Genomic DNA, 18,094 nt, shown 5'->3' with positions numbered 1-18,094 from the left:
TCATTCTCCCCACCAGCTGAGGACACAGCAATATGGCAGCTGTCTACAAGCCAGAAAGAGCCCAAACCAACCGTACTGGCAGCTTGATCTAAAAATTGCCTTTCCCCACTACCTACAGCTACAAAACAGCCTAAAACTTAGTGATTTGCAATAATGATGGGGGACTCCCTTGGCAGTCCAGCGGTTAAGAGTCTGCCTTCCCACACAGTAGATGTGGGTTCAATCCCTGATTGGGGAACTTGGATCCCACACATGACACAGGGTGTAGCCAAAAGTTAAAAAAAAAAAAAAGCGAAAACAAATAAACAAAAAACAATGATTTATGACTTCTCGTGATGGCTCTATTTTTTTTTTTTTTTTCTGGCTGCTCTGCACAGCTTGTAGGATATCAGTTCCCTAACCAGGGATTAAATCCAGGTCTTTGGCAGTGAGATTGTGAAATTCAAACCACTGAAAGGGCCAAGAAATTCCCAGATGGCTCTATCTCTTATGGTTGATTTGGTGGTTCTCCTAATGGTCCAGCTGGGGTTCTCAAGTAGCCGTGTTCAGTTGGTGGATCAGCTGCGGCTGTCATATGGGACCCCTTGATTCTTCTTCATATGACCTTTCCACATGACTGCCTTGAGCTTCCTCATAGCATGGCAGTCTCAAGGCAGCAGTCTGAGAGCACAAACATGGAAGCTGTTAGGCCTTTGAGAGTCTTAACCTTGGAAGCCAAACAGCATCACTTCCACCACATTTAACTGGTCCAAGAAAGTTATAGGGCCATCTAGATTCGAGAAAAGGGAAAATAGACTCTACCTGTACTCTGATGAGAGGAGTGGCAAAGTCTCACTGCAAAAGGAGATACAGCTTTCTCTCTTTCTCATTCTCCCCACCAGCTGAGGACACAGCAATATAGGAAAAACTGTCGTGTCCATCTTTGGAAACAGCCTACCATAGCTGCCTTCAGTTAAAAACTATCCTTAGTACGAGCCTGGGCTTCCAAATTGATGCAGTTGCTAAGAGAACACCTCAGTTGACATGCTGGTTTCTCCAGAATATATAACACTAGAGACTAAACAGAATCCTGCTATCTGTCTATCAGCCTGCACCAGATGGGAAGTGCCCATCTGTTGTTCTCTGGGAATTCAAAACTGGAACCAACATGTGTTGCTTTATTCACTTGCAAGCTGCTTACGGCATTGGCAGTCTAGCAGTTTCTCTTTTTAATTAACTGTGTCTAGAGCACTTATTAAATGAGATGAAGGCAGGTCTTTCCATTAACGTGGTTCCAACCTCAGAGGAAGGAAGACAATTAAATTCCTGTTGGCAGAATTCAGTCCTTTCGGATAGGGCTTTCTAAGGACATTTTTACTTTGCTGCTCTCTTAATGATGTCACATTGAATGAATTTAACGAATAATATCATTGGAGGACTTCCCTGGTAGTCCATTAGCTAAGACTACAGAGTTCCCAATGCAAGGGGCCTAGGATGGATCCCTGGTCAGGGAACTAGATCCCACAAACGGCAATTAAGAGTTTTCCTGTTTCAATCAAAGATCCCTCATGCTGCAAACCCGGCACAGTCAAATTAAAAAAATTTTTTTTGTTTGGTTTTGTTTCAGAGTACATCCCATACTTCCAAACTTTCCAAGTTTCAATGTGGTGTGATAATTAAAAGCTCAGGCTCTGATGTCAGTCTGTCTGACATTACATCTCAAGGTTGCCACCACCAGCCCAGGGACTTTGAGCAGCTACTTGACCTCTCTGACCCTTAGATCATCTTGGGGATAATATTACCCTAACTCACAGGCTTGCTGTGAACACTAACTGAAATTATGCTTGGGATACACTAAGCAGAGTTCCTGGTAAATCTGTACACAGGTCAAGAAGCCACAGTTAGAACTGGACATGGAACAACAGACGGTTCCAAATTGGGAGAGGAGTACCTCAAGGCTGTATATTGTCATCCTGCTTATTTAACTTATATGCAGAGTACATCATGTGAAATGCCGGGCTGGATGAAGCACAAGCTGGAATCAAGATTGCCAGGAGGAACATCAATAACCTCAGATACGCAGATGACACCACCCTTATAGCAGAAAGTGAAGAGGAACTAAAAAGCCTGTTGATGAAAGGGAAAGAGTAGAGTAAAAAGCTGGCTTAAAATTCAACATTCAAAAAAACTAAGATCATGGCATCCAGTCCCATCACTTCATGGCAAACAGATGGGGAAACAATGGAAACTTTATTTTATTTTCTTGGGCTCCAAAATCACTGCAGATGGTGACTGCAGCCATGAAATTAAAAGACACTTGCTCCTTGGAAGAGAAGCTACAACCAACCTAGACAGCATATTAAAAAGCAGAGACATTACTTTGCCGACAAAGGTCTGTATAGTCAAAGCTATGGTTTTTCCAGTAGTCATATATGGACGTGAGAACGGGACTATAAAGAAAGCTTAGCACCAAAGAATTGATGCTTTTGAACTGTGGTGTTGGAGAAGACTCTTGAAAGTCCCTTGGACTGTAAGGAGATCAAACCAGTCCATCCTAAAGGAAATCAGTCCTGAATATTCATTGGAAGGACTAGTGGTAAGCTGAAAACGCCAGTACTTTGGCCACCTGATGCAAAGAACTGACTCATTGGAAAAGACCCTGATGCTGGGAAAGATGGAAAGTAGGAGGAAAAGGGGATGACAGAGGATGAGGTGGTTCGATGGCACCACCGACTTGATGGACATGAGTTTGAGCAAGCTCCGGGAGTTGGTGATGGACAGGGAAGTTTGGAGTGCTGCAGTCCATGGAGTCGCAAAGAGCCAGACACGACTGAGTGACTGAACTGAACTGATAAATATCAGTTGGCACGGGACGTCCCTGTGATCCAGCAGTTAAGACTCCGTGCTTCCAGTGCAGGGGATATGGGTTTGACCCTGCGGGACTAAGATCCCATGTGCTCTGCAGCACCACCAGTACACCAAAACGAAACAAATACTAGTTGACTGAGCCTGTGCTCTAAGTCTGTGTGCGGCAGCTACTGAAGCCTGTGCACCTAGAACCTGTGTTCTGCAACAAGAGAAGCCACCACCAAGAGAAGCCCTCACACTGAAACAAAGAGTAGCCCCAGCTCGTCGCAACTAAAAAAAGCCTGGGAAAAGCAACGAAGACTTAGCGCTGCCAAAAACAAATACATGAATAAATAAGATAAAAGCAAACAAATATTAGTAGGCAATACGTTTTTCTTCTTTGGTCTTTCCTTTGCCTGCCTCTAATGAAACCTTTGTTTAACTGCGGGCTTCTCAGAATTTTTCAACCACAGAGCTCCTTTATGCCGTGCCCTGTGGCTTGTGGGATCTCAGTTCCCCAACCACAGACTGAACCTGGGCCATGGCAGTGAAAGCACCGGCTCCTGACCACAGGACCACCAGGGAACTTCCTAGAGCTTCCTTTTCAAGAAATACCCACGTAAAGCAAAACATTTTGAGAAACATGGTACAGAGGGATACAGCAAAGTCCAAACCTGCTCTATCAACAACTTCCTTATTTCCTGCCTTGCTTATCCTACAATTCCTCCTGTATACAATATTTATTATGATTTTTTTAACTTTTAATTTTTATACAATTTCAAACTTAGAGAAAAGGTATAATATTAGTGTAAAAACTTTCCATATACTTTTTACCCCGATCCTTCAAATGCTTATCCATGTATCTATCTACCTACCTAGCCATGCATCCATCTTTCCATCCACTGACCCATCCACCCCTACAACTATCTACCTTCTCTCTGAACTCTCTTGAGAGTGAACTGGAGAAATCCTACCCCCTTACTCCTAAATACTTAAGTGGCTTTCCAAAGAACGAGGACTTTCTGTTACATAACCAAGTTGTTCAGTTATCAGAATCACCACATTGATCTTTGCAAATAGTGAATCAGACCTGGTCATTCCCTTGATTAAGGCATCCCAGAGTCTTCTTGTTACATTTGCTATAAAACTAGAGCTTCTTGGTGGGGGGGGGGGGGAGGGAGTGGGATGAATTGGGAGATTGGGATTGACACATATACATTATTGATACTATGTATACAATAGATAAGTAATGAGAACCTACTGTGTAGCTCAGGGAGCTCAATGCTCTGTGGTGACCTAGATGGGAAGGAAATCCAAAAAAGAGGGGATATATGTATACAAATAGCTGATTCACTTTGCTGTACAGCAGAAATTGATATGACATTGTAAAGCAACTGTGTGTGTTAGTCACTCAATTGTGTCTGACTCTGCAATTTCGTGGACTGTAGCCCTCTAGGCTCCTCTGTTCATGGAATTCTCTAGGCAAGAATCCTGGAGTGGATTGCCATTACAACTATACCCCAATAAAAACAACAACAAAATAAAAAACCTAAAGCTCCCTTCTGTGGCCATCACGACCAGCTCCTGGTCTCTTCTGAACCATTGTATACCTCACAATCCAAGGTCCACCATGGTGGGTCCCCTTAAGTGGCCAAATGGTTCCCACCCTAGGACCTCTGCACTTCCTGTTCTACTTTTGCCCAACCAAACTGTTACTTGGTTGGCTGCTTCTTGTCATTCACCTCAGAGGGGTCTTCCCTGTCCACCCAATCTGACACAGGCCCCTCCCCAGCACTCCAGTCTCCGATGAGTCACTTTTCTACATTCTCTTCAGCATCCACCACCCTCATCCTGCGGGCTCACTGCAGGCTTCCTGGCTGAGTGCCTATCTTCCCGCTAGCCTAGCATGGACTTCCCATTTTGTTTCCTGCTCTACCCTCAGTGCCGGGAATAGTTTCCAGCATAGAGTGGGTCTCCAGTAAGTCGACTAAACGAACATCAGAACAGACAGGTAGCATATCAGGGAGTTCCAGACAGGATCTGGGTCTGCAGAGCAGGAGCCCCAGGGCAGCAGAGCCCACCTCTTATAGCACTGCAGCTCTTCCTGCACCACCAGCAGCTGTGACTTGAGCTTGTTGCGCTCCTGAAGCACGTCCCTCAGCTCCTGCAGAGTAAAGCGCGGTCGGTTGGGATCTGTCAGGTCAACCACCATTTTGTCTGGTCCCAGGTTCACCTGTAAGAAAGGACATCGCTTGTACATTTTACCGCACGAGGATGGGCTTTCCATCCCCGAAAGGAAAGTTCTCTTGTTCTGTTTCTCCAGGGACCTGATGAGGTGAGGCACCGCCTGCTGCCAAGTGTTTGGTTGATGGTAAAGAGTTCTGGGAATTCCCTGGCAGTCCGGTGGATAGGACTCTGTGCTTTCGTTAGGACTCTGGGCCCTGGGGTGATCCCTGGTTAGGAACTAAGATCCTCTTTAAACATTTTTTAAAGAAGAAGAAGAAGCAAGAGTTCTAAGTACTATTCTCCAAGAAAGGAGCCAGGGCTCCTTGGAGAGGGGCTGAGTCTAGGGCTGGAGCAGGGAAAGTCCAAGTTTAGTCTGGAATATTCCATTGTGTAAGGGATGGAGACAGCAAAAGGACATAGTTCGAAGGTGCTCCTAACTGGCCAAACTGAACAATCTGAGTAACAACATTAATAACAAGAATGGATAATAAGCCATCAAATAAAAAGAGGAGGATTCAGGAATCTATAATTTTTAATTTAATTAACTAATTAATGGGGATCTAATAGCTAATTTTATATGTCAACCTACTGGGCTAAGGAATACCCATTATTTTGAGGTGTGTGTGAAGGTGTGTTTTGGAAGAGATCAGCATTTGATCTGGTGATCTAAGTACAGCAGAGGGATCTCCCCACTGTGGGTGGGCATAATTAAGGCCCCAAATAGAACAAAAAGGTGGAGAGAGAGTGAATTCACTTCCTGCTTGAGCTGGGACATCCTTCTTCTCCTGCCCTTGAGCACTGCACATCAGTGCTCCTGGTTCTTGGGATTTCCAACTGTCCCAAACCAGGACTTTTACCATCAGCCCCTGAGACAAGCCTTCCAACTTGGACTGAATTACGACACCAGCTTTTTTGGTTTTACAGCTTGCAGACATTAGATTGTGGAACTTCTCAGCCTCCATAACCACCTGAGCTGATTCCTATAATGAATATTCTCATCTACATCTATAGCTACATCTATATCTCCTATTGTTCTATTTCTCTGACTAATATGCTGGGAAGGAAGGGGATCTGTACTTTACAGCAGAACGCCAATTAATATTTATTTATTTATTTATTTGACCACACCAGATCTTAGGTGAGGCACAGGGGATCTTTGATCTTTCCTGTATCATGCAGGATCTTATAACTGTGGCATGTGAACTCTCAGTTGCAGCAAGCGAACTAAGAGTTGCAGCATGCAGGATCAGAATGGGGGATCTACTTCCCTGGCCAGGGATCAAACCCCAGACACCTGCATTGGGAGCACAGAGTCAACCAGTGGACCACCAAGGAGATCCCTGGAATGTCAATTAATGTGTAGAAGATGATAAGAGTTAGAAAATCCTTTTGCAACCAATTTAGTAATAATTGATTCAGGCAAGACTAATGAATGGATCTAAAACCACTGGGTGGAAATTTGTCAGAGAACAGGACATTTTACACAGTTTCAAAGTATTTTCCCATAGGCTACTTTTACATTACAAAGGGCATAAAAGCACCCTTCCAGTGCAGAAATTTTGTAGACAACACCTTAACCAACGGCTAGAAGTTAACATCACCAAACATCACCAATAACAACAAACTGAATCAGGCACCTTCTGATCCAAGACACTGAGAAGGATATAGCATCACTTGAGTGATAACCCTGCTAAACATGTATTACTTGTTTAAACATGAATCAAACTGTGAGGAGACACCAGAACAAGCTCAAGTTGAAGAACATTCTACAGACACTGATACATAATATATTCAAAAATGTCAATGTCATGAAGGAGAAGGAAAAGCCCAGGAACTGCTCCAGACTAAAGGTGACTAAAGAGAGGTGTCCTACTTCCCTGGTGGTCCAGTGGTTAAGACTCTGAGCTCCCACTACAGGGGGCAAGGGTTCGATCCCTGGTTGGGGAATTTAAGATTCCGCATGCTTAGAGGTGCAGCCAAAAAAAAAAAAAAAAAAAAGGAGAGAGAGATATTTCCTAAAGATACTGTACAACTCTATACTAGATTATATATCAGAAAAAAATGCTATAAAGGTCATTATTATGAATTTTGAATAGGGATGGCATTTAGATCTTAGTATTCTACCAGCTTTCCCCCCTGAATCTGATCATTTATTGTGGTTATGTACCAGTATGTCTAGGAGATACACACTGAAGTATTTAGTATTTAGGGTGAAAGATCCTAATCTTCTACTAACTCTGCAGCTAACATAATGTCTGCTCAAATAGCTGGGCAGACTTTGAATGAGTAAACAATGTGTATATACATATGTGTATATGGGTGTCTATAAATAGACACCTATAAATGGGTGTCAGTCTGTATATCTTTTTTTTTTTCGACCGGACTATGCGACATGCAGGATCTTAGTTTCCTTACCAGGGACTGAACCCACACCCCAGGCAGTGGAAGCAGGGAAGTTTCAGTGTCTATTTCTGTTCTTTTAAAAATAATTTTATTTATTTTTGGCTGTGCTTGTCTTTGTTGCTCTGCATGGGCCTTCTCCAGTTTTGGCAAGTGGGAGCTACTCCCTAGTTGCAGTGTTCCAGCTTCCCATTGCGGTGGCTTTTCTTGTGGAACACGGGCTCTAGGCTCCAGTAGCTGTGGTGCGTGGGCTTAGATGCCCCGCGGCATGTGAAATCTTTCCAGACCAGGGATCAAACCCACATCCCCTGCATTAGCAGGCAGACTCAACCACTGGACCACCAGGGAAGTCTCCAGTGTGTATTTCTTAAGACATACTACACACACACACATACACACACACACACATACACACACACACACACATATACACACACCTGAGTACAACAGCTGAATCAGGGTGAACAGAATACTAGTGTTCATTGTACTTGTCTTGCAACTCTTCCATAGGTTTGACATTGTTTCAAACTGAAGTTAAAATGAAGCAAATATTTGAAAACAACCTAAATGTCCACCAGCAGAAGTCTAGTTAAATAAACAGAGGCACAACCACACTCGGGAATATTCTACAGGTGATAAAGAGAATAAGGCACACCACAAAGAGAAAGGCAGTGGTGCCCACATTCCTCCTCTTGGACTCATAAATATCAGTGGTGTTTGAGAAAACACTGTCATAAAAGCTGCGTGGAAACTGGCTCCTTCACTGACTGCAAAGGGAGCCAATCACTTTATCCCCTTTAGAGTGCAATTTGGCAATAGTTGCTGGTGGCACCAGGCTTCTCTGGTGGCTCAGATGGTAAAGAATCCACCTGCAATGCGGGAGATCCAGGTTCGATCTCTGGGTCGGGAAGATCCCCTGGAGAAGGGAATGGTAACCCACTCCAATATTCTTGCCTGGAGAATCCCATGGACAGAGGAGCCTGGTGGGCTACAGTCCATGGGGTTGCAAAGAGTTGGATACAACTGAAGTGACTTAGCATGTATACACATTAAAATGTCAAATGCCTTTCCTTTGACCAGTGAGTCCACTTCCTCTACATACTCAGGGGCCAACTGGTACAGATCAGAGTAACCCACTGAGGCTCGGGCTCAGAGCAAATGATTGGAAAACAAAGGTCTTTTGATAGGAAACTGGTTAAAGCAGAGATTCTTAACATTTGTGTTCTACAAACCTTTTTTGGCAGTCTGGTAAAGCCCATGTGGATTCCATCTCAGAATAATGATCTTAAATGTATAAAACAAAGGCATACGATTACAAGGAAACCAACTAAGATAACATACACTCATCAAAATCTAAAAATAAATATGTGATCCCGAGACCTGCTCCTTCATTAAACACAATGTAGCTACAGGCCCAATAAGATACAGAACAAAAGCAAAGTTTTGAGATGTACTACATTGTAATGGGATATGAAAACACCTGTGATTTCCATTGATGACTGTCACAGGTACTACTGATAATATTACTGTGGTTTGTTCTCTACATTCATGATTTTTTTTAATTTATTTATTTTTAATCAAAGGCTAATTGCTTTACAGTATTGTGTTGATTTCTACCAAACATCAACATAAATGCCTTCATGATTTAATAAAGTGGTATATTTCATCTGGAGGCTGGTGAAAATAAAAATATAATTTCCTCCCATGCAAGTTCATGGATCTCATGGATCAGACTCATAATCTTGGGGAACAGGAGGGAGCAGGGTTCCAAAAACTCTAAGCTGAGAACCCTCAGGTTGAACAGTTGGTATTACTGTCCAGTGGAAGTTTCCAAAAGCCATTAAAAGATGAGGAAGTAGAGATTTTGCTGGTGATCCAGTGGCTAAGACTGAGCTCCCAATGCAGGGGACCCAAGCTTGATCTCTGGTCAAGGAACTAGACCCCACAGGCCACAACTAAAAATCCTGCATGCAACTAAGACCTGGTGCAGCCAGTAAATAAATAAATACATTTTTTTAAAAAGATGAGGACGCTCCTTATATTCTGATGTAGTACCACTTTCATGCCATATTAAGTGAAAATAAGCAAGGGGCAGAGCGGGGTATATATTATCATACTATCTGTGTGAATAACAGAAAACTATATTCATATCTGCTTGCGCTTGCATGAAATATCTCTGGATACTTTAAGAAACGGCTTAAATTTTTTCCAAGGAAGGGATGTGAAAGCTTTTCCAAGGCAAATATTTTCGTAACTTTTGAATTTTGAACTTAAATTTTAAAAAACAAAGGAAAAAAAAATCTCACACCTATTGGGATGGCCACTGTAATTAAACAAACAAAATATAAAATAACAAGTGTTGCCAGGACTTCCCTAACGGTCCAGGGGTTAAGACTCTGTGCTTTCACTGCAGGGGACATGGGTTGATCCCCTTGTGGCTCAGACGGTAAAGAATCCACCTGCAGTGCTGGATACCTGGGTTCGATCCCTGCCAGGAGTCAGCATGGGGAATCCCGCCCGCAGCAAAGGTCATGAGGAAGGTGGCCTGGCAAAAGGCAAAGGCTGAGATCAGGCCTCAGGAGTACCCCTGGATTTCCCTCAGCATCTACCCCCAAAACCAGAGTCTGCTTGCTTTATTGTACTGTGCTTTCCATTCTTCTGACATAACAGGGGGCTATCCCCAACCACCTTTCTCTGGAAAGAGTTAACTTAGAGCTCCAGTTAACCAGTCTCCTGCATATAAAAGGAGTGTCTCAGCTCAAACCCCTCTGATGGCTCTCTAACTTGCCTGACAGTTAGAGACTTTTACAACTTGTGATTGTTTACAGCCCCTCAACCGAGAGAGGCACACAGCTTAAAACATCTTAAAGATACAGAGCCTTTTCTAAAAAGCTAAAAATTATATTGGTGATGGGTTTCACTGTTGAGTCAATGACTGCTGCCAGGCCGCCATATTCTTTATCTTTTAGGCACCCGGAGGATATTAATCAATGTAATTGGGATATAGAAAAAGGAATACAGTAGTTTTGATGTTAGCAACACTAGACTTTTGAGTTAATGCACTTTCTCTTTGTTATAAATCACTGTACTCCTCTTTCCTTGTTATAAATTGTTGTGTCCTTGCTATGTAAGAATGTAACTTTATTTAGTGCTTTCTGAGAGTGGCACCAGACTTTAGTAAGAACAACACTTTTAAGGCAAATAAGTTTTCTAGTTGACGGACCCTTATCAGAAAAGGACCATAAAATGCTAATAGGCCTCCTGGCCAGAAGATAATGTAAATCACCTAAGATTTGTGTATACAGCTAGGTATGCAGAGAGAAAGCCTGGTCTCGATAAGAGTCAGGGCTGCTGACACTGCATAATTTTGTATTATCCATTGATCTCTATGTACAACCCAAAGTATAAAAAGCTTTCCCGGACAAAAGGGATGGACCAGTTACTGGAAAGACTGGTTTCCCCCGTGTGGTCTTTTCTCCTTCTTTTCTGGCTGAATTCCCATCTGGAGTGTGGAGGCTCGCCATGTTTACTTACTTGCCCTGGCTTCTAAGACCCACGCGAGAGGTAGCCCAAGGTGGGGCACCTTCCGCTATTCAAGCAGGCTCTGGTGGCCTACGTAGGTGGTGCAAGTTTCTTGTCTTGAGACTTTATTAGCTTTCCACGTAAACCAAGTTATTCAGCCTCTTTTCTCCACTAGTTTTCCTACTATACTATTCTTTCCTAATCTCTCTTTATATTTCCAAATAAATAAGTTTTTCCTCGCTGACTCCGTCCCCGCTTCAAATTCCCTGGATCCACTGGAGCTAGACCCCGGCAGATCCCTGGGTTGGGAAGATCCCCTGGAGAAGGGAAAGGCTACCCACTCCAGTATTCTCCATGGAGAATTCCATGGACTGTATAGTTCACAGGGTGGCAGAGTTGGACACAACTCCGTGACTTCCACTTAACTTGACTTCACAAGGAATATCCCACATGGCATATGGTGTGGCCAGAAAAAAAAAAAAAAAAAAAAAAAGACAAGCTTTGGTAAGGATGTGGGAAAACCGAAATTCTTGGGCCTAGCTGATAGAATGTAAAATGGTGAAGTCACTATGAAAAACTGAATGGCTGATCCTTTAGAAATTAACAACAGAATTATCACATGATTCAGCAATTCCACTTTTGGGTATATACCCCAAAGTCTTGAAAGCAGGTGCTTGAAGACTGATTTATAGATCCATGTTCAGAGAAACAATATTTATACAGATCATGAGGTGGAAGCAACCCACGTGTCCACTGACAGATGGATAGACAAACTGGTAAATCCCTAGAATGGAATATTATACAGCCTTAAACAGGAAGGAAATTCTGATAGATGCCACAACACGGAGCAACCTTGGGACATGAAGTGAAATAATAAGTCAGTGGCAAAGGAACAAAAATCATCTGATTCTACTTATATGAAGTATCTAGAATAGGTAAATTCGTATAGACAGAAAGGAGAACGGAATTACCAGAGGCTCGGGGGAGAAGGGAATTTGGAGTTAGTGGTTAGTGGGCACCGAATTTCAGTTTTGCAAGATGGGCATTTTGGAGAGGACGGTGGTGATGTTGCATAATAGTGTGAATTGACTTAATGCCACTGAACTCTGTTCTGAAAAATAATTAAGATGGTAAATTTCACGTCTATTTTACCACAGCTAAAAATAGTAATTTAAAAAAACAAGAAGAAGAAAAAAAGACAAGGGCATATTTTTATAAACTGTCTAGCAGCATTAAATATTCATTCTCTCTACCTTTTCCCCCACGCTCGTTCTCAAGACTATGGTTTGGGAGGAAAATGTGCTATCTCATCTGGGGCTAATGAAGCTTGTCTGCTATGTCCCAGGCAGGAAATGGCCCGGGCCCTGTGCAAACCACACTGTTCATGATCCATCGTGGGTCTATCTTTGTGCCTGGAGTTGGAGATGACAGGAAATAAGTGCAAAATGTGAGCTGAGGGATCTTGGGCAAATCATTTAACTGCTCTTGAATCTCAAAAGTCAGGCTACTAATGATATTCAACCATCATATGACAGATCCTAAAGAAGAACCTTATCTACAAATAGAATTGTCACCATGACTAATGAGTATGTGAAGTAAAAGTGTACCAACAAAGCTACCAGAAATCTTCACTCTTCCCTGTGAATTTCAGCCACCCTGTTCCTGTTGTCCTTTCATGGCACACATCTTGGTCTGCAACTCTGTGGGCTGGTTTTGAAGGTCTGTGTGCCTTGCTTTTCCTACTAGTTGTGAGGTTCCATGAAGGCAGGGACTTTGTCTAATTTAGCTCCATAGCTCCAGGGTTCTCAGAGTGTAGTCACTCATCAAATGTTACCACAAGTAAAGTTACAGGTCTGTACTTCAGTACTGTGTGGTTAAGACTAGCATCTCTGAGGACTTCTCTGATGGCTCAGTAGACAAGAATCTGCCTGCCAGTGCAGGAGACACGGGTTTGATCCCTGGTCTGGGAAGATTCCAGATGCCCTGGGGCAACTAAGCCTGTGCTCCTCAATGGGAGAAGCCGCTCCAATGAGAAACCTGGGCACTGCAACTAGAGTGTAGTCCCTGCTTGCTGCAAATAGAGAAAGCCCTCAAGAAGCAATGAAGACCCAGCACAGCCAAAAAAAGAAAAATAGACTAGCATCTCTGAACTAAAATCCTGCCTCCACCTCTTACTTGCTACAAGTCCTTGGCAGATTACTTAATTGTTCTATGTCTCTGCTTCTATAAAACGGGAATAATAATAGTATGAGGATTAAATGAGATAATTCACTTGAGGAAGGTTTGGTTTTTTTTTTAAACTGTAACTGGAGACCTACTAGAGAGTTGTGATATTAATTTAGTGAGTTGAAAAATAATTTAAAAATTCATAAAAAAGAATAGGAAAGTATGACTATATAGCATGTTTAGTAAGGGTGAGTTAGGATAAATTGTTTCTTGAAACTTTTTGTTTCATCAGTTCTGAATATTGATGCAAAATGTAATTTTGTAAAATGGGGGTATAACATATATACAGAAATACGCACTAATCTTGAATTTGTAGCTTGATGATTTTTACCATATGTATATACCCAAGTAACCACACCCAGATTAGTTCCCTATATATTTCCTTCCTGTTCTCTCCCACTGTCCCATCCCAGGGTTACCATCAACCTGCCTTCTATAAGTAAAGATGGGACGTTCCTGGTGGTGCAGTGGTTAAGACTCCACACTACTAATATAGGGCGCTTGGGTTTGATCCCTGGTTGAGGAACTAAGAATCCACATGCCACCTGGTGCAGTCAAAAAATTTATATATATATAAAGATTACTTTGCCTATTCTTGAATTCTGTGCACAGGAGGCTCTCTTTTGTACCTGGCTTCTACCTCTCAATGTAATATCTGTGAGATTCATCCATGTAGTTCTGTGTTTCAGTACCTTCTCATTGTTGTGTAGTATTCCATACCACAAGTTAAAAACAATCCATTCCTCTGTTCCATCTGGATTCCCAGTTTGACACAATTATGAATAAAACTGCCCTGGATATTCTTGTACATATTTTTCTGTGGTCATAAGCAGTAATTTCTCTATAGTTAAAATGTATGTCTTACTCCAGGTCAAAGATTCTCAAATCGTGAAACCTGGACCGAGAGCACCTGTATCATCTTGGATCCTCTGAAAAGCTGTAGATTCTAGGTCCCACTGCAGACCTACTGAGTCGGAAATTCTGGGACTAGGGCCAGCCAATCTGTGTTTTAATCACTCAAGGTGATTTTGATGCCTGCTAAAAGCTTGAAATGCCTGCTTCCCTGGTAGCTCAGATGGTACTGAATCTGCCTGCAATGCAGGAGGCCCAGGTTCTATCCCTGGGTGGGGAAGATCCCCTGGAGAAGGAAATGGCAACCCACTCCAGTATTCTTGCCTGGAGAATCCCACGGACAGAGGAGCCTGGCCGGCTACAGTCCATGGGGTCACAAAGAGTTGGTCACGACTGAGCGAGTAACACAGTAAAGCTTGAGAACCACTGCTCAAGGTCCCCATCAACCTGTCTTTTGCAAGTAAAGATGGACCTCCCCGGTGGTTCCAGTGGTTAAGACTCTGCCCTCCCCTCTTCCAGCAGGAAGCCTCTGCTTTAGAACATTTAATGTTACCTATCACAAAGCTTCTAGGCTTCCCAGGTGGAGCAGTGGTAAAGAATCCACCTGCCAATGCAGGAGACATAAGAGATTCAGGTTCCATCCCTGGATCGGGAAGATTCCCTGGAGGGAGGGCATGGCAATCCACTCCAGGATTCTTGCCTGGAAAATCCCACGGACAGAGTAGTCTGGTGGGCTACAGTCCATGGGGCCGAAAAGAGTCGGACAAGGCTGAGCAACTGAGCACACACAACACTTCTAAACTGAGGACTTGATACTCGTGGGGATTTGTTTTGAGGGGCTTGGATGTTCAGGAGGGGTAAGCGGCCCCCCTCCCACTGGGCGCTCCCTGCACCCCGCCCCCGGGGCAAGTCCCCGCTCTCCGGCACTCACCTCCGGGCCGGCAGCCGAGCCCTCTCTCCGCAGCCCCTCCAGCTCCTTCCTGAGGTTGTCCCGCTCCAATCTTAGCTCCTCCACCGTCAGGTTCCCTTCATTCACCAGCGTCTCCAGCATCTCCAGGACGCGGACGATCTTGAACTGCAGTTGTGTCACCCGGGGGTCACTGCCCAGGGCCATCAGCTCACGGCCCATCACGTAGGAGATGTCATATACGTCCTCAGCGGTCAGCTGTAAGGGGCTCTTGCCCAGAGCCCCCTCGGGTCCCGCCTCGTCCTCCTCCTCTTCCTCTTCTTCCTCTCTCAAAGGGGGCTCCTCCATGGCGGCCCAGACCCCTATAGCCTCCGGAGCTGCTTTCTCGGAGTCTGCGAACGTTCAACTTCCTCCCGGCCCAGAAAACTTTCCGCTGGGCCGAGGACCCTGCCGGGCCCGGGGGCGGGGGATGTGGCCCAGAAGCGGCCAATCAGCGCCGCCGAGGGGTGGGCCCGGGAGGTGGGGGCGTCTGTGGAGGCCTCGCAGCGCGGCTCGGAGGCCGGTGATCCCGGTGCACTGTCCACCCCGAAGCCCGTGCAGGAGTGCGGGCTCCAGGATACGGTTCGGGGCACGAAAAGACTAGAGGAAGAGAGGGGAGGGGAGAAGAGGAACTGAGAGGTTAAAGGGTGACTGTGATCGCTCCCAGCCCGGGAGCGGCTGCAGACCGGGGGAAGGGCAGCGTCCCCCAGCTCCGCCCCTTGGTAACGGCGACCGCGGAAGCCGGGTTTCCACGGAGACGGGGGCCGGGTTTCCACCGCAGCCTGGGAAAGAGGCTAAAAAAGAGCACAGTTTTTCCCTTGCTGCACTCGGGCCTTCCAGCCATAGAATTTGCATGGTATGTGGAGGCAGATCCGGTCTCTGACAGTATTTTCTGCGGCAAAGTGGGAAAACAGCAGTAGGTGGCAGCTCCAGCAAGTCCTAAGATCTGGACTGCGTAGAGCTTTCAGGCCCATTGTCACCGGGACCTGCAGCATCTGACCCTCAGTAAACTGGAGATTTCCCTGCGCTGTGCACCTGGCCTTCTCCTGGGATCCTCCACTTGTCCAGCGTGTGGCCTTGGAGAGTTACTTAACTCCGACGAACCTCACTTTCAGTTCAGTTCAGTCGCTCAGTCGTATCCGACTCTTTGCGACCCCATGAATCGCAGCACGCCAGGCCTCCCTGTCCATCACCAACTCCCGGAGTTTACCCAAACTCATGTCAATCAAGTCGGTGATGACATCCAGCCATCTCATCCTCTATCATCCCCTTCTTCTCCTGCCCCCAATCCCTCCCAGCATCAAGGTCTTTTCCAATGAGTCAACTCGTCGCGTGAGGTGGCCAAGGTATTGGAGTTTCAGATCCAATGAACACCCAGGACTGATCTCCTTTAGGACGAACTGGTTGGATCTCCTTGCAGTCCAAAGGACTCTCAAGAGTCTTCTCCAACACCACAGTTCAAAAGCATTAATTCTTCAGCGCTCAGCTTTCTTTATGGTCCATCTCTCACATCCATACATGACTACTGAAAAAAACATAGCTTTGACTAGAGGGACATTTGTTGGCAAAATAATGTCTCTGCTTTTTAATATGCTGTCTAGGTTGGTCATAGTTTTTCTTCCAAGGAGCAAGTGTCTTTTAATTTCATGGCTGCAGTCACCATCTGCAGTGATTTTGGAGCCCCAAAAATTATGTCTGCCACTGTTTCCACTGTTTCCCCATCTATTTGCCATGAAGTGATGGGACCAGGTGCCATGATCTTAGTTTTCTGAATGTTGAGTTTTAAGACAACTTTTTCACTCTCCTCTTCTCTTTCATCAAGAGGCTCTTCTTCTTTGCGTTCTGCCATAAGGGTGGTATCATCTGCATATCTGAGGTTATTGATATTTCTCCTGGCAATCTTGATTCCAGCTTGTGCTTTATTCAGCCCAGTGTTTCTCATGATGTACTCTGCATATAGGTTAAATAAGCAGGGTGACAATATACAGCCTTGACGTACTGCTCTCCCTATTTGGAACCAGTCTGTTGTTCCATGTCCAGTTCTAACTGTTGCTTCCTGACCTGCATACAGATTTCCCAAGAGGTAGGTCAGGTGGTCTGCTATTTGCATCTCTTGAAGAATTTTCCACAGTTTATTGTGATCCACACAGTCAAAGGCTTTAGCATAGTCAATAAAGGAGACTGTTTTTCTGGAACTCTGTTGCTTTATCAATGATCCAACGGATAGTGGCAATTTGATATCTGGTTTCTCTGCCTTTTCTAAATCTAGCTTGAACACTTGGAAGTTCATGGTTCATGTACTGTTGAAGCCTGGCTTGGAGAATTTTGAGCATTACTTTACTAGCATGTAAGATGAGTGCAATTGTGCAGTAGTTTGAGCATTCTTTGGCATTGCCTTTCTTTGGGATTGGAATGAAAACTGACCTTTTCCAGTCCTGTGGCCACTGCTGAGTTTTCCGAATTTGCTGGCATATTCAGTGTAGCACTTTCACAGCATTATCTTTCAGGATTTGAAATAGCTCAACTAGAATTCCATCACCTCCACTAGCTTTGCTCATAGTGATGCTTCCTAAGGCTCACTTGACTTTGCATTCCAGGATGTCTGGCTCTAGGTGAGTGATCACACCATCGTGATTATCTGGGTAGTGAAGATTTTTTTGTACAGTTCTTCCGTGTATTCTTGCCACCTCTTCTTAATATCTTCTGCTTCTGTTAGGTCCATACTATTTCTGTCCTTTATTGTGCCCATCTTTGCATGAAATGTTCTCTTGGTAGCTCTAATTTTCTTGAAGAGATCTCTAGTCTTCCCCACTCTGTTGTTTTCCTCTATTTCTTTGCACTGATCACTGAGGAAGGCTTTCTTATCTCTCCTTGCTATTCTTTGGAACTCTGCATTCAAATGGGTATATCTTTCCTTTTCTCCTTTGCCTTTCTCTTCTTTTCTCAGCTATTTGTAAGGCTTCTTCAGACAGCCATTTTGCCTTTTGCATTTCCTTTTCTTGGGGATGGTCTTGATCACTGCCTCTTGCACAATGTCACGAACCTCCATCCATAGTTCTTCAGGCATTCTCTCTATCAGATCTAATCCCTTGAATC

The 18,094-nt window shown here is 44.3% G+C and overlaps 1 protein-coding gene across 2 annotated transcripts in view; it reads right to left on the bottom strand.

Moving 5' to 3' along the window:
- Positions 1-15,363, bottom strand: part of RILPL2 (Rab interacting lysosomal protein like 2) — a 28,356-nt gene extending 12,993 nt beyond the window's left edge. Inside the window, exons 1-2 of one of the 2 annotated variants that reach the window (XM_027980227.3) lie at positions 14,984-15,363; positions 4,908-5,059 (exon numbers count right to left, since the gene is read on the bottom strand). In XM_027980227.3, coding sequence (XP_027836028.2) covers positions 4,908-5,059; positions 14,984-15,307 — 476 coding nt within the window. In that variant the 5' untranslated portion in view covers positions 15,308-15,363. 2 annotated transcript variants of the gene reach the window in all.
- Positions 15,364-18,094: the final 2,731 nt, after the last annotated feature.

This window comes from Ovis aries, chromosome 17, assembly GCF_016772045.2.
Source record: "Ovis aries strain OAR_USU_Benz2616 breed Rambouillet chromosome 17, ARS-UI_Ramb_v3.0, whole genome shotgun sequence".
In the NCBI taxonomy this organism is placed as follows: Eukaryota; Metazoa; Chordata; class Mammalia; order Artiodactyla; family Bovidae; genus Ovis; species Ovis aries.
Note: the sequence above shows the minus strand (reverse complement) of the source record. Positions and strands in the feature narration are given on the sequence as shown.